The sequence below is a fragment of the Cyprinodon variegatus genome, unplaced genomic scaffold, assembly GCF_000732505.1.
Source record: "Cyprinodon variegatus isolate N-32 unplaced genomic scaffold, C_variegatus-1.0 Scaffold121, whole genome shotgun sequence".
In the NCBI taxonomy this organism is placed as follows: Eukaryota; Metazoa; Chordata; class Actinopteri; order Cyprinodontiformes; family Cyprinodontidae; genus Cyprinodon; species Cyprinodon variegatus.
In genome coordinates, this window is record NW_015150574.1 from 1360536 (window position 1) to 1375613 (window position 15078).

At 38.1% G+C, this 15078-nt stretch overlaps 1 protein-coding gene across 2 annotated transcripts in view; it reads left to right on the forward strand.

Moving 5' to 3' along the window:
• LOC107085319 (transmembrane protein 132B-like) overlaps positions 1-15078 on the forward strand; it is a 333447-nt gene that overhangs the window by 270835 nt on the left and 47534 nt on the right. For both annotated transcript variants that reach the window (XM_015375581.1, XM_015375583.1), the window contains exon 5: positions 609-804. In XM_015375581.1, the coding sequence (XP_015231067.1) occupies positions 609-804 (196 nt within the window). The remainder of the gene's footprint in view (positions 1-608; positions 805-15078) is intronic.

Genomic DNA, 15078 nt, shown 5'->3' on the forward strand with positions numbered 1-15078 from the left:
CTGACTTAAATTTTTGTTCTATATTTTTTTACAAATTCCTCAAGTTTAAATATGATTATGAGGTAGTCACTGGTCTTATAAAGGCAGATTTATGAGTCTGAGTTTTTTTGTAATTATTTCTATTCTTTACTGACTTCCAGGCAACATATTAATGTTGTTCTTTATGTGAGATGGAAAGCATAAACTCATAAGAATTAAATGCTCAAATTAAAAGATTAAGTAAAATAGTCTTTATAGTCAGTTATTGCACATTCCACTTTGGGACAATGATCAATACTTTTGGCTGAGGGAATGCAAAAAAATGCCTAAAGGGGTACAGAAGTACAGAAACAGAAACACTGCTCTAGAGGACACACCTCTTCCTTTCTGCTCATTCCTTAAGCAGGTCCCTCATGATGACATTTTGACTTACTGCAAAATTCTTTTTGAGTTCCGAGAATGAGCCACCACCATGCCTAACTTTAGACTGCTGTAGGTTTTCCAAGTTTTTTATGATGCAGTTAGATTTTACTGCTTAGTACCAACCAAAAAGCAAAACCTTTTCCCTGACAAAATTAGTCTACAGAAAAACATGTTGAATAATGGGTATTTTCTCTCTGTCTTTATAGATTGGCAAGTCCTTCATATGAAGTAATGCAGCTGGAATTTGAGGTTGATAACGTGATTAATCTGGTGCCAACCCAGACTCTACACTGGACTGTGGAATACCCCGCTAACACACAGACAGCTTCGAAGCAAACAGAGAAAGTCTCCCACCTGTACATTAGCAATGCTGACATCCAGGGCATTGTTCCTCTGGCAGAGGTAAGTTAACCACCCCACCCCCCCAATGAGAACATATGCAGATCTATGATCACAGCTGCACATTTTTTTTCATGCCTGCATATATTCCATTTATCATCTCTTTCTCACTCTTCCTTCTAACCTTTGTGTTGACAACTCTAGTCTGTAGCATTTCCTCATGGTAACCACAGATTAAAGGTCACTTTGTTTACATCCTCCTCTTTTTGCTCAAAGACTCTCTCATGCAACAGGTTTCAGACCGTGCAGGGTTTTGAAATAAACTGTAGTTATAAAAACACACAAACTTTTACTCTACGGAAGCCGAGAATTGTCATTTCCCTCTGATACTTTTTTTTTTTTTTACGGTGGTTTTCTCAAGAAAACAAGTTAATTTTCTCATTATCTACAGATAATATAAGCCGTTTTCACGTGATAAGAAGATTATTAGTGTGCGTTAAAACTGACTACATCCTTCAATACAACAGCTGGAGAGATTAACAAGTATAAGTCATGACAGTCTGTGTGTAATAATGTAAATAATCCTTTGTTTAACCTTTAGGTAATGAGACGACATTGTTGGTTTGCTTCCACTTCTGATTCATAAGCAATTAGACCTATGCCTTAAGTCCGGTATTCTGTCACCGAGTGTTTTCTAAATGGCTCCGGTTTTATGCCTCTAACAGGTAGAAGATGCATTCACCCCAAAATGAGTCCAGATTAAATTTTCACCACAGGCATGGATGGACTGGGAATCCTTGGCTGTTGGCCAGCCTTATTCATTTCTCATACAGGTTAATCTTCTCGTTATCTCGAGAAAACATTACCAGTTTTCTTATGATAACTAGATAATAATCTTGTTATTTGAGAAAGCAATTAATGGTTTAACCATGATGACGAGATGATTAACATAGTTGACGGAGACCTTTTTTTTTTAAGTTGTCTGCCCATTTAATTAAAAAATGTAATAACAGTCCAAATTTTTAAACTGTGTCGAACGAAATGTCTGGGTGAATGTAGAAGCTAAGATAAGTGTAAGGTTGTGAAAATATGCCTATTGTAACCGTTTGAATCAACTGAAATCTGTTGGATTATAGAGTTTTATCTACAAGCTTGTTTAAACTCCCCAAGCCTTATTTGAAAAATACAATCTTTACTTTTATTGATTTATTTTCATGGGCGATATGTCTTCATTTTTATATAAATTTTTCTGTATGAAAAATTATTCATAAACTCCATTTTATTTGCAGTTCAATGCAATATACTCTGTTAAACATATTATTGCTTGAGACATCTTTATTATGTATTACTTTCTATCAGGTTCAATCAGGTATTCGACAAACTCAAATCAAACTATAAGCAAACTGAAGTCTAAAGGCTAAATTTAGATAGAAGGTTTTTTCAAAATGCTCATAGTTCCATTACCACCAAGGTAGGGCTAATCTTGTCTGATAGCCCTCCCTCAAACAGCAAAGCCCCAGTGACAAAATCCAATTTTGCCTGGGGTTGCCTCTTATTTTTCTCTTTTTGCTCTCTGAAACTAGCAGATAGGAAACCATCATTACAAAATGAAACAGCAGAAATTACTCATAAAATATCTTTACACCAATAATGTAATGACTAATTATACAAACGTAAAAAAATATATATATACATATATATTATGGAAAACTAGCAGCATGATAGCTAAATTCTTATAATTTGATGGTTAATGGATAAGCAATTGGTCTTTTTTTTCAAAAGTAGACTGAAAGGCAAGAAGTATTTGTATAATTGTACCTGAGAGCCATGGGCTGCCATCGTGGGGCGCCCGGGGAGCAGTGTGGGGTTAAGGTTCTTGCTCAGAGAGCCAGAGCGGCAATCAGTGGGAGTGGGGCTCGAACTCAGAACCTCAGGATTCCAAGCTCTATGTCAGGCATCCCCAAACTCGGTCCTCGGGGGCCGCCGTCCTGCAGGTTTTAGAGGTTTCCCTGCTTTAGCACAGCTGATTTTCATTATTGCAGTAGAGCTGAAGCCTGTTAATCAGCTTTCAATTAAAATCAGCTGTGCTGGAGCAAGGAAACCTCTAAAACCTGCAGGACAGCGGCCCTCGAGGACCGAGTTTGGGGATGCCTGCTCTATGTCTTAACCACTAGGCCACCACTCAAACATATTGCATGCTTTAGTTGCAAGATAGTTTAAGATGCTGTAAATAATGAGAAAAAACACAGGGAAAGGTATGTAGGAAGATATACTGATAATAAAATGAAAAGAAGTTGATGCAACAGCATAAACCAATGATTTTTAGATAGCACCTGCAAAGGCCACACTTATTAAATAGTTTTTAATCTGCATTTAAAGTAACTGATGATTTCAACACATATACAGTTTTCTGGGAGTTTTTTCTCCATTAGCAGAGCATAAAAACTAGATTTTTGGTTCTGGTTGGCTTTTTTTTATGAAACAGCTGACTAACACGACTATACAACCAACTTCACATTATTAGATAATGCTTTGTCACTGTTAACAAGGGATCTCTGACAAAACCTCAAATTGCCCCCTGGTTCTGATGGAGGAGAATGATGGCTCGGCTCATTTCTTAAGCTACTTATCGTCCAAACAAACCCATTTACCTGTGATTTTAAATTGCTTAATGAGTGGAAATGCCACAATTGCAAAAGTTATCATGGAAAGACATGAAATGCTGTTTAGACAAACTGTAAGATGCCAGAGTATTTGTTCCATATGCACTTGGATAAAGACAAATATTTTTCATCACCATGAGCAATTTTGTGTGCTTTTTAACACAACTACTAAAGCAACCAAAGGGTGAGAACTACGATTTTCCCAAACAAAGGCTGGTCAGACACCTTTAAGCTTCTGGTAGAAACCAAACATTCATAACAAAATTACAGGATCACCCATGAAAATGGCATTTAGTAGGTCCACCTTAAAAAGACTGTTTAAGATTACGAAAACAAATTTCAAATTTTTTCAAATAACAAATTCCTTCTAAGGCACATTGTATTCAGTTCTTGTATAATAGTTGAAATTATAGTAGTGAAGTACTAATTTGAATTACATATACTACTTTAATTTGATTAATAAAATATAGTCCAACCAACTTTGTTCAGAATTGAATTAATTAGTAAAGAGTCCATCTATGTACAAATCTATCTTATAAATACGCATTTACCTGAATGCCTTCAAGTTATTGTGATAGAACACATTCAATCATGACACCAAAAGAAAGGTCAGGGATAGAGGTGGGAAGAAGATGAAAGCACAGTTAGGTTCTAAAATAATATTCCACGCTTTTAACATCTCATGGAGAATGGTTTGATTGTGAGGCAGTAAACAGATGATGGCACAATTTGAAACATTATGCTGTGGTCAGCTGACAAATGCTGTTTGCCAAAAGCTGTTTACCAAATTGCCCTCATTAGAGAAAAATACAGTAAGTGCTAATTTTCAGTACTTCGAACACAATAAAAGATGGCTTTCCTTGTAAATTTGTAGGCCAGGCAAGGAGAGCATCAATCAGAAAAGCAGCTCAGAGGCCAATGGTAACTCTTGAGATATTGCAGAGATCTACAGCTTAGGTGGGACGATCGATCAAGCAGGAAAACTATTAGTTGTGCACCTCACAAATCTGACCTTTTGGCAAAAAGAACCAATGTATGGGATAGCTTAAAAGTCCTTTTTAAAATTTGCAACGATCCATGTTGGGAGCATGACCTGTAAAAGAGACAATGCTTTGGTAAAACAACAAAGAACTACATAGAAAACGTTACTGGTCATGCAAAGCTACCACTACCACCACCTTTAATTAAGGTGTTGGCAGAATTATGGTGTAGAGAGATTTCTTTTGTGAAGCAATGAAATGTTTTTAATATTCTTAATGATACAAAGCTGTAACTGCTCTGAAAACATCATAATATCTCATTGGAGCTGAATATAAATACACCCCATACCTTTCAGGTTAGTAAGATACTGTGAAAATAGTAGCACTTAGATCTGAACATATCAATATGACCAAAGAAGAACTAGATGTTTCTCATTAATATTTTAGCTAATTTATTTAAAATCCATAATTTGCTATATTCACTGGAAAACATAACACCAATAATGCAAATATGGCTTTAAAATTAGGCTGATAAAAACTTCCATGCAGACCATTACTACAGTCTTAAAAAAACGTAAAGACTGTTTCTCCTTCAACATAAATATAAGAAGAGTCGCACCTATCTTTGTATACAAATATCTACACATCCAATTTTACTTCCTCTCCCTTCATCTATCTCTTGCCTTTCCCCTTCGGTAAAAGCATCAAAATGGCTGTTATTATGAGCCATTTGGGCTTCCTGATTTGTTTACCTGAGCTGCCTGACCAGGTGTTTATTATTGGTTGGTTGTTTAAGGTGTCTGTCACTGAGAGGGGTCATTTGATAGGTCGCCTAGATGAAAGCTTCATTTTTCTCTAGGTCTTTGGGAGGAGGAAGAGTGAAGGAATAGAATTAAGAGCTAGAGGTGTAACTTCAAAGCGAGTTAGATGTGAAAGCTTTCAAACAGTTTTACATCTCTCAGTTTAGCCAATTTCACATCAGAGGATTACAATTTGGGAAACATCTGAAATACAGCTATAGTAAAGTATGAAATATTGCTCACAGCTGTTTAAAGTACCTGAATGCTTTGCGTCACACATAATTGCATCAGAGACTTTGTATTCTGGCTTTGAAAGATTATTTGTTCTTCAGCTGTTTATGTGCTTTAAATACATATCAGTTGTCAACGACCACCTCACATGTCAGAGTCAGCTTATCAAGAGGGCTGATGTATTAGAGGGGCTTTCTCTTTTTTTTTTTAAGCAAATATGAGAATCAGAATTCTGTCTGTCATCACTGATCCATCGGCAACATTTTCCTCCTAATTCCATATATCCATTAAGGCTCTGGTCTCTTGGCGGAGCCCGGACGAAAGAATCCCTCTCCAAGAAACGAGGGATTATTAGGAGTAATTTGTCTCCTGTGGGGCCTAAAAAATTGGTTTCATCTCGAGATGAGGGCTGAGGAGGGAGAGTTGTTGGGGAGGGATGAAAGGGGAGGATGGGAGAGAACCAAGGAGAGAGAAACACAGACATTAATGGACTGGATATAATAAACTGACTGAATTCAACACGGGGAGGATTAGTGAAGTCAATTGGTTCTTCACTCAAAAAGAATTCTGATGCAATTTTAGCAGTAATTTTCTCTTAAAAGCACAATCAAAATAAATGCCTATCATGTTATGTTCATGTCAGTTTAGTGCCATTCATAATATAACATTTTTTTTTAACAATCTACTGCTTTGTCAATCCAAGATGTCTTTGCTATCAGAGTTGAAGCCACTAAATAGCAAGACATGAAGAAATTTTAATTTTTCAGATAAAAAGCAATCCTAAAGGTCCTTAATGTTGTTCCAGTAAACAATATGGAAGTAAAAATACCTTTTTTATCTTTGCATTGTCTTCACTGTGGATGACAGTGATTGCATGACTTTGTGGCATTCCAGTATTTTAGAATCCTCCCAGATTTTTGTTTTCAATATAAAGCACTTTGCAGTTTCCTCCTATGTCTTCCCTAAGGTCATCATGCCCAATCTTTTTTTCTTAAAATCCCTTCTGTCCTGCTGCCACTCGGTGTGCCCTTGTTCCATCTTCACCCTATGTCTTTATCCCCATTTGTTTCTCCACAGAGTTTCACCATTCTCTGCGGGTTAACTATGCAATTAATTCTTAATTAGAACATCAATTGTTTATCTTTTTTTTTTTTGTTAAGATGCCTGTGTGTGTGAGAGCATGTACTGTACAGACAGCTTAGCAGAGCAGTGATGCTGGGTGGCTTCCTAATGCCATCCATGGATTGGTTAAGTGTAAAAAGACGTTAGTCAGTGTGAAAAAGCAAACGAAAAATTAATGTCTGTTAATTAGCCATCATTTTACATTGGTACTTATGGTTCTTCAACTCATTTATAGCTTTAGAAGACATAGCATCTTCCATCTATTGCTTTTCTTTGTCTTATTTCCTTAATTTTTGGTCTTCACATCTTTATTTAGGTGTGTTTGTCTTTTAGAAATGCTAGTTTACTTAAAGAGCAGGAAGAAGCTGCATATAAATGTATTATATACAAGGAATCGCAACAAATCGATGATTAACAAATTTAATAAATCCAGTTTTATTCCGCATTGAAAAATACTTTGTCAGAAATATCAACAATAATGTCAAAGTTGGCAGCTTTACTCACAAGTTCTTGCTTTTCTTCAAATTATTGTTGGAATAATAAAAAAAAAATGTTATATCGTCACTGTCCCATATATTCTTAAATCCCTGATGTTGTGATATTATACATAATCTAACGTTAAATATTTCTAGTTTCTCCTGACAGAAACATGCAAATAAACATATCATTTTTGATTTGTAAGATCTCTGATTCTTGGATAAATGAATGAACTGAAACTAATATCCGTTAAAGCCTACTGGAATACTTGAACTTCATCAAACGGTACTCAAATTTACTTTGGTTTAAAGTAATAGAAGCCTAAATTCGGAAATCCCCAAAAAAGTGAGATAATTAGGGTTTTATAAAAAAAAGAAAAAAGACACACAAACAATATGTCATGACGGGTCTAACTGATTTAATCCACATGCAGAACACCACGGAGACTGAGTAAAAGTTTTCAACTATTTATTGAGTAAGCACACAAAGGTTATTTTGTACTGATGCTGGAACAGGTCTGGGACTGGTATCACAGGGTTCTCTGTAGAGAGGGACAGTTTGGTTAGCCAGGAAGCAGGAGAGTCTTGATAGAGCTTGGGACTGATCTGTACCTGGTGGTTCAGACTGAGCGTTGGAGAAGGGGAACCAGAAGGGTCCAGAGACAGAGGGTTCAGCAGAGGGTTCAGCAGCGGCAGGGCTTGGCTTCAGACTAGTGAGGTTCAGACTTTGAGTTGAACTCCAAGTTCTCTCCTGAGAATTGGCTTGTAGTTTCAGACAGTGGATCTTCAGGTTTGGCTTCACAGAGCAGGCAGGCAGGTTTCTGACTATGAGCTCCTCCAGAGCTTCCAGGTTTCGATCAGGTCTTCCTAAGAAGCAGAGAAGACAAAGACTGGTTAGGATCAAGTTTACTCCTCTGAGTAATCAGAGATTATGGTATGCAGGTTCGGCTCAAGCTTGCTAACCATAACTGGTCTAACACTCTGGCACTGAAGGGAAGTTCAGCCGCTGCTTATAAGGCTGGTCTCCTGATGAGATGATCAGCCGCAGGTGTGCTGGTGGCTTCAGCTCAGGAGACCCAGGGGCGCCCTCTGCTGGAGAAGGGTGGCAGATCTCCAGATCCCAACACAATATAATTAGCGGAACATGTTTACATCTTGATAAGAAAATATAAGAAACTAAAAAAGTTGAGCAACTCATCTCCTAATTAAAGTTTTATTTTCTAAAGGCCGTTCCAATGAATGTTAAGAAAACAAAGAAGCATTTTAGCATTTTTTTTTTCAATTGCAATGCTGCTATCCTTAATTAATGCATTCAGGCTTTTTAGTCAGACTAGTAAGCAGTCAAACATACAGAACCAACAAAAACAAGGGTCATTCATGTTCAGGTTTAAGGTTTTTTGTATTGCTTAATCAGAACTGCTTCTTTGAGAGGCAGGCGTGAAAACAATTGAATTTCCTGCTGTAAAATACAGTAATGTGGAAAATCTTAGATTTATGTAAGGAAAACCATACATTCCTGCAGGTCCAAAGAAAATGAGAAACAAAGGGTGTAAAAGCTGTCAATTTTACCATGACTGAATGAATCTATTTTTTTTTTTTTTCATCTTGAACCAAATCTAAAGCTGAAACAAAAACCTTCATACTTCATACTCCATACCTCCTTCCTACTTAGTTACATAATCCCATTTGGGAAATGCTCAGTCTGACAACAGGTTCTTTATGGACCACTAAAGCAGCAGTATCAGAGCAGTTAGAGGTGCAGTGCAATGTAAAAGAGGAGAGGAGCATATTGCCTGACTCCCAACTCTGAATTATGGCTAAAGCTATTTCAGACCCGCTATTAAACCACCAGATACCAAATAAATAAATAAATTGGCAATAGTAATAAAGTTGAAAAAGGAAGAGGGATAAAAAGAGTGGGGAAAAAAATGAAAAAAGTATGGAAAGAAGAAGTAGGATTTATTAAACTCACAGAAAACAAAAGCAAACTAATCATTATATACAGAAATCAATATTTGAAAGGCGGTAAAGGGATTACAAAATGATCTAAGTTAAATCACAAGAGGGCAATGAACAGCACCATCCAATAGCAAAACACAAACATTCCTTGTAATACGTTATATTTATACAGGTGAAAATGTATTCACTATTTTGTATGTTTTTTTTTTTAAATCAGAGTACCTTCTTGAAGAGACAAAAAATGTTCCTACGATGTTATTTTTAAAGATTCAGCAACATAGGAAAAGCTATTTGCACTCTTCACAGGTGTTCCATGGTTTTGCTTTTTTTAACACTAAAATGTTAACAATATCTTACATTTTCAAACAAAAAGCATCTTTTTTTTTAATGATACAATGAGCCAATCAGTCAAGGCGGATGATTATACCGAGCCAAATAACATTTTACTCTGCACATAAATGTTAGTATAGAAATGTATGCAATCCTGGTGTACAGTACGATCCCACAAATCTTCTGAACTCTTGTGGGTATGTGTGTGTGTGTGTTTTTCTTTAATTCCTTCAACTTTCACTTCTTCAAAACTACAGTCTTATTTTGTGTCATATTTAGAGAAGAACGACTCTGAATCAGGACAACCACGGAGACAGTCAGTTAGGTTAAGGAAGAGCTTTATTTAATAGTGAACAGGAAACAGTGTCTGGCAGGATCTTCCTGGGTTCTGCTTAGGGAAAAGATTAGGGTGATGGTGAATAACTGGTCAGAGGAGGTGGGAAGGTGGAGAACGCTGAACTCACGGGGTTTGAGGTTGTCTTAGGCTTGGAAGGATGGTGTCCTGGGTCCAGGTGCAAATTGAGACTCTCTTTCTGGTGATATTGTGTAGGAGGGTGGACAGGTAGGCGGGCTTCTGGAGGAGGGCTGTGGCAGACTGTCCTGAGAGATCCAACAGACAAGGAAGGTCCAGACTTGGAGGTTCAGTTGGCTTAGATGGTGAACTAGGAGGGAAAAGACAGGGACACGGCATTAGTGCTGGCTAAGAAATATCTAGAAGCAAGTTGGTAGGTCATATACCACGCTGGTAGCGAGAAAGAACTGATGCCCTCCTCCTGGTCCCAGCTCCTTATGTAGGCTCCCAATTAACAGAGATGAACCGTACCTGCCCGTCAAGCCCTGCAGAGAAGAGAGAAAGAGAAACACCAGGCCTGCGTTATGACATTTTGTGCCTTATCCCCATTTGATTTTCTACTACTTTGCCTCTTTTTTACACGCTTTGACTCTTCATTTCTTCCCCTCCAGCTTTCTCCATCTATTTATGTCTCACGATCTCCTTTATCTCTCTGTGCTTTCTTATTTTATTAATTTACAAAAGTTCTTCTAAGTTAGCATTAATGCGCATTTTGGTGAAATTCTTTTTTATGAGGCAACTCATGATAGATAACCCGGTTTTGTACTAGTCCTCTTTCAGGTACAATGATTTTTGTTTGTTTTAGCATGCTGATCTGAATAAGGTTATATGCTTTCTTAAATGTTTGTACCCCAAAATTTGTCAAGGTGTAGCAGCCAGCGAGTAGCAGAAGAGCATTGATCATCTTTAGGTTGAAAACAGAGAACTGTAACACGCATCTTTTTCAGTCCGTTTTATTACTAACACCCATAAATAAAAATGCAGTGCTACTAGGTATATATTCCAAAAAGGAAAATTAAAATCAACCCACTGGACTTAGTTTTCAAGATTGAAGAAAACATGCCGTTCAATTGCAGCTTTCCTTGACTGCTTATGTTCCATCACATCCACAAAGTGTGCGGCAGACAGGGAATGAGTCTTAACTACTTTTCGTCATAAATTCACACTCTTTTGTCCATTTAGAGTTAAATGTGGTCTTGCGTCTTTTTTTTAAATGTTCTTTGACGGCACTCTAATCTTTGTATACTTTTTTAACCAATAACAAGCAGTTATTTATATGACATAATCAATAGATTTTCTTTACAATCTATGATTTGATATTGTGCTGTAGCCCAGCAAAAATGGAAGAAAGACCTACTCTTCAAGCCTTGTGCCTCATAAAGGAGGACAAATACTAGTCCCAAAACTGGATGCCTTTTCACCCTAGTCAGGAAACATTAGCCAACAAATGGGATCATCTTTGCTTCATTATGTCACGTTGGGTGGTGGACCCAAAATGCAGAGACCAGGAGGCAGAGGTGAGTCTTTCAAATTTACTGTGGCAACTGAGGTAACATCAAAAATACAAAGAACCAAAAACCAAAATGTCAAGGAAAACCAGAGATGAGGAAGCAACCACACAACAAACCTGCACTGAGTGATTGCAGAGGTGGTTTATATGTTGGGATACTGAACCAGAAGATTAGAAGCAGGTGTGGGCAAGACCAACTAGGAGGAAGCCAATGGGAAAGAAAACAAGCACAAGAGGGCAACAGAGGGTAACTACAGAACTCAGCACTGGTAGAAATATACTACAAAGACACAGCACACAAAGAAACTAAAAATAAACCCAAGCAGAGGGCAGAACCCTGACACATTAGGTTGTTTCTATGTAAAAGTTCCCCTAAAAATCTCAGAGGCCTTTACAGACCTGATTTATGAGGTTATAAAGTTGCTTAGGGTGAATTACAAAGGCCAGAATCTTAAAGAATCTGCTTCATAATCTTTTCTTCTTTGTTTTCTTCTTTGTTTTCACATGATTTCCAAAAACAGCATTCATTTTAGTTGTTTAAGAATATTGAATTAAAAAAAATATATATATTAAGGGAACTTATTACTCTGGCTAGAGGCTGTTCATTACAGTTAATTAAGCTTCACAAAAGGATAAATTTTTCTACACCTCAGAATGGACATGACAAATAGAGGCTCCTAAACAAGACTGAACAGCAATAATATACAAATTCCGAAAAATGTATGCACTCTATACACTCTATAGTGTACATTTTATGCGGTAATGCATATACAGCACATAGTGCAATGTTTTAAGCAGCATTTTATTCTTGAACGTGCTGCATAAAAGTTGTACTACTAATTACTTGCATTCTGTATTAAAAAATGCTAATCTTAACTTGCCCGGCTTGTATTAGTAATGGAAGGACAAACAGTAGGTTAGTTGTGTACTGATTGACCTAGCAATGGGGTGATTGAGTGCTGGATACCCCATGGACGTATTAGTACTTCATTAGGAGCTCCAATTAGACTCATGTCCGACAGGCAGCTAGATCAAGCAGAGATGGTCTGAAATTGGTCGCGCAGGCAAAGAGGCTAAAAAAAGCACTGTTGTCTCTAGAAATACAGCGGACAAATTGGATAATAAGGAACTGACATCATCTTTATATTCTTTTCTACTATGCAAAACAGTCAAAAGAACATAATTTAGCCCAGCTTCATTTAGATTAACTGTATAACAGTCTTCTAAAAATTTTTTAAAATATAAGAAAAGTCAATAGAGTTTTAAAAAATCTTCATCCAGGAACCCCTATCACTTTGAACTAATTTACATTGTAGTGTCTTTATAACCTCCTGATTATATTTGAATTAACTTTATTTACAAAATAAGTAGATTAAAAAAAGATAACTTTAATCAGAATGAATACGATTACTCTTGATTAATTAATCATAATTAATGTTATCAAAATAATTGTCAGCTAATTTAGTAATCAAATCAGACACTTTCATGTTGCCATTTGCTGAAAACTAGTGGTGGGATGTAACAAAAAAAGTTTAATTGAGTTAATCACAGGGTGGGTAATTAATTGATTCCAATTTATGTGTTATAAAACAGGGCAGATGGACCCAGTAATCAAGGCGAATCAGACAGTAGGAATTTTTTAGAACATTTAATGACAAAAATAATAAAACAAAACAGATCAGAAATGTTGGTGGATGTGGATTAGCGGACCTGCAGCGGCTGCATACAGGCAGAGCATCGCTCATCACTGGCACTCTGGATGTGGGACAAACACAGGTAAGTGACCTTGATAATCTGACACAAGATGATAAACCATGTGAGTCACATATTGTACCTGGTTTGACAGTTCAGTCTATCCTTTCATAAAAGGCAGTATCAGCCGATGCCCTGCCAAAGAGAAGCGGCGCTGAGCCGTCCAGAGTGTACCAATGCAGCAACTCCAGTGAGCAGTCAGGAGACCAATCCAGTTCTGGGAAAACAGATCAGACATGATAGTTCTAGTGTTCCAGGAATCCTCAGAGCTTTCAGACAGGTTCAGAGTTCCATGAATCCAGCAGCAAGCTCAGACAAACACACTCAGATGGAGACAGGCAGACTCAGTGGTTGTAAGGAAAACAGACAAGACTTGGTACTAGGATAAATGCCAAGATTTAAACTGTACTCCACTTTAGAGTCAGGATTACGGGAATTAAAGCTGGTCTCCCTGACGTTCCGAGCCAAAACCCTGAGGGCTCAGCATAGCATACGCATCACACAATCAGTAGACAGGAGACAAACACCAAACCCTCTTAATTCACTGGCCTCCAAGAGTCAAGAAATGAACCACAAACTTAACTAAAACTCGAAATCCAACATGAACAACTGACACAAATACATAACACAAAGAAAAAAACGATTATACACCAGAGGGCGCAGGTAAATAAGATGAATGTTAATTAGAGAGTGAGGAGGGAACGGCAGGTGAATGAAGTAAGTAATCAGATCACCTACCGGGGCTGCGATTATGACATAAATACATTTCAATCTAAATCTATATCGATAAAAGAAAAAGACATTTTGATTGAAAACCTTTTTTTGCTCCTCAGTTATTGAATAAATAATAATATGAGCACAGCAATACATATATTTCTCGTATTTAATTCATAATTTGGTTTATTACATAGTTTGGTTTAAAGCACTATGTGTACTTTTTAGCGACATCTAGCGGTCAGAACTCAGACCACAGAGACATGAACCACCCCCCACACTAGAAACACTGTTTCGTGTCCTACCTCCAGCACAGACACAGACCAGCTGCTGCTTCTCTTATCCTGCTCCCCCTCTCACTCATCCACATGCTCCTCTGATCCTCAGCGGCCCCCTGTCCATCTTCAGCAGTTAACCTCCAAAGCTTACCATTGGCCTGCCATCATGTCTTCCTGCTCTGTCTCCCTTGTGGGCTCCTCTGATGTCACGCAGTCCTCCTCGCAGTAAGCTTCAGCCACTCTGCCCTGCCTTTGGACCTCTCTCCACCCGTTTGTCTCCTCCACAGTTAGTCTCTAGCTAGCCTGGGCCACCTGTGGCCTCTTCCGGGCCATTAGTGCGGTTTGCCTACAGGCCTCTCCGAGCTACTGCTGTGCTCCTCAACTCTCTCCCTGAGCTACAGTAGCAGCATCAAGCTGCCGCCTTTTACTGCAGTAGTTCCTTAGTTCCATAGGGTGGCATAGCTGGCCGACTCGTCCTTGTTTATGGAGCTGTTCTCACTCTGATTCCCTTCTACTCCTGCCTGAGCTCTGGAATGCAATCTCCCCTTACCTCTGTTGTTCATGTGATTCATCCCCCTTTTTGGGGAATCTGACCACTCAAACATGGAGCGTGGGCAGGAGAAAGATGCAAGTCCACTCAACAACCAACACTTGAAATCGACTGTCTTAATAATGACCAGGCCATTGAGGCGTTCAGTTCATAGGTGATATTAAAAATATACATACGATTATATAGAACATCTATGTCAGTAAATGCCTATAATTATTACACACTGTTAGCCTGGGTTCCATTCCGAACTTAGTCCCGCCCACAACGTCTGAGGTCGGGAAGTTCGGTCTGGCATTGCTCAATAGTAGCGCGAGTATGCTCGCACAACATCTAGTGGGCCAATCAAATTGTCAGGGCGGGCTTTATACGATGATGGACGGATGATCAACAGTAACATAATCAACCACCTGACCAAAGCGCACATGGGTGACAACAGCAATGGCTGCCGCTGGAGAGTTGGGGTGAGTAGATTCTGCTATTAGGTCTGTTCTAGAAGATATCGACAGCTAATTAATTTTAAAAGAGGAACAGAGAAACGCGATCAAGTCTCATCTTCTTATTCTAGGCGTGCAACTGCACGCTTTGATTTTTGTTGACAACAACTATGCCTCGCTTAACAT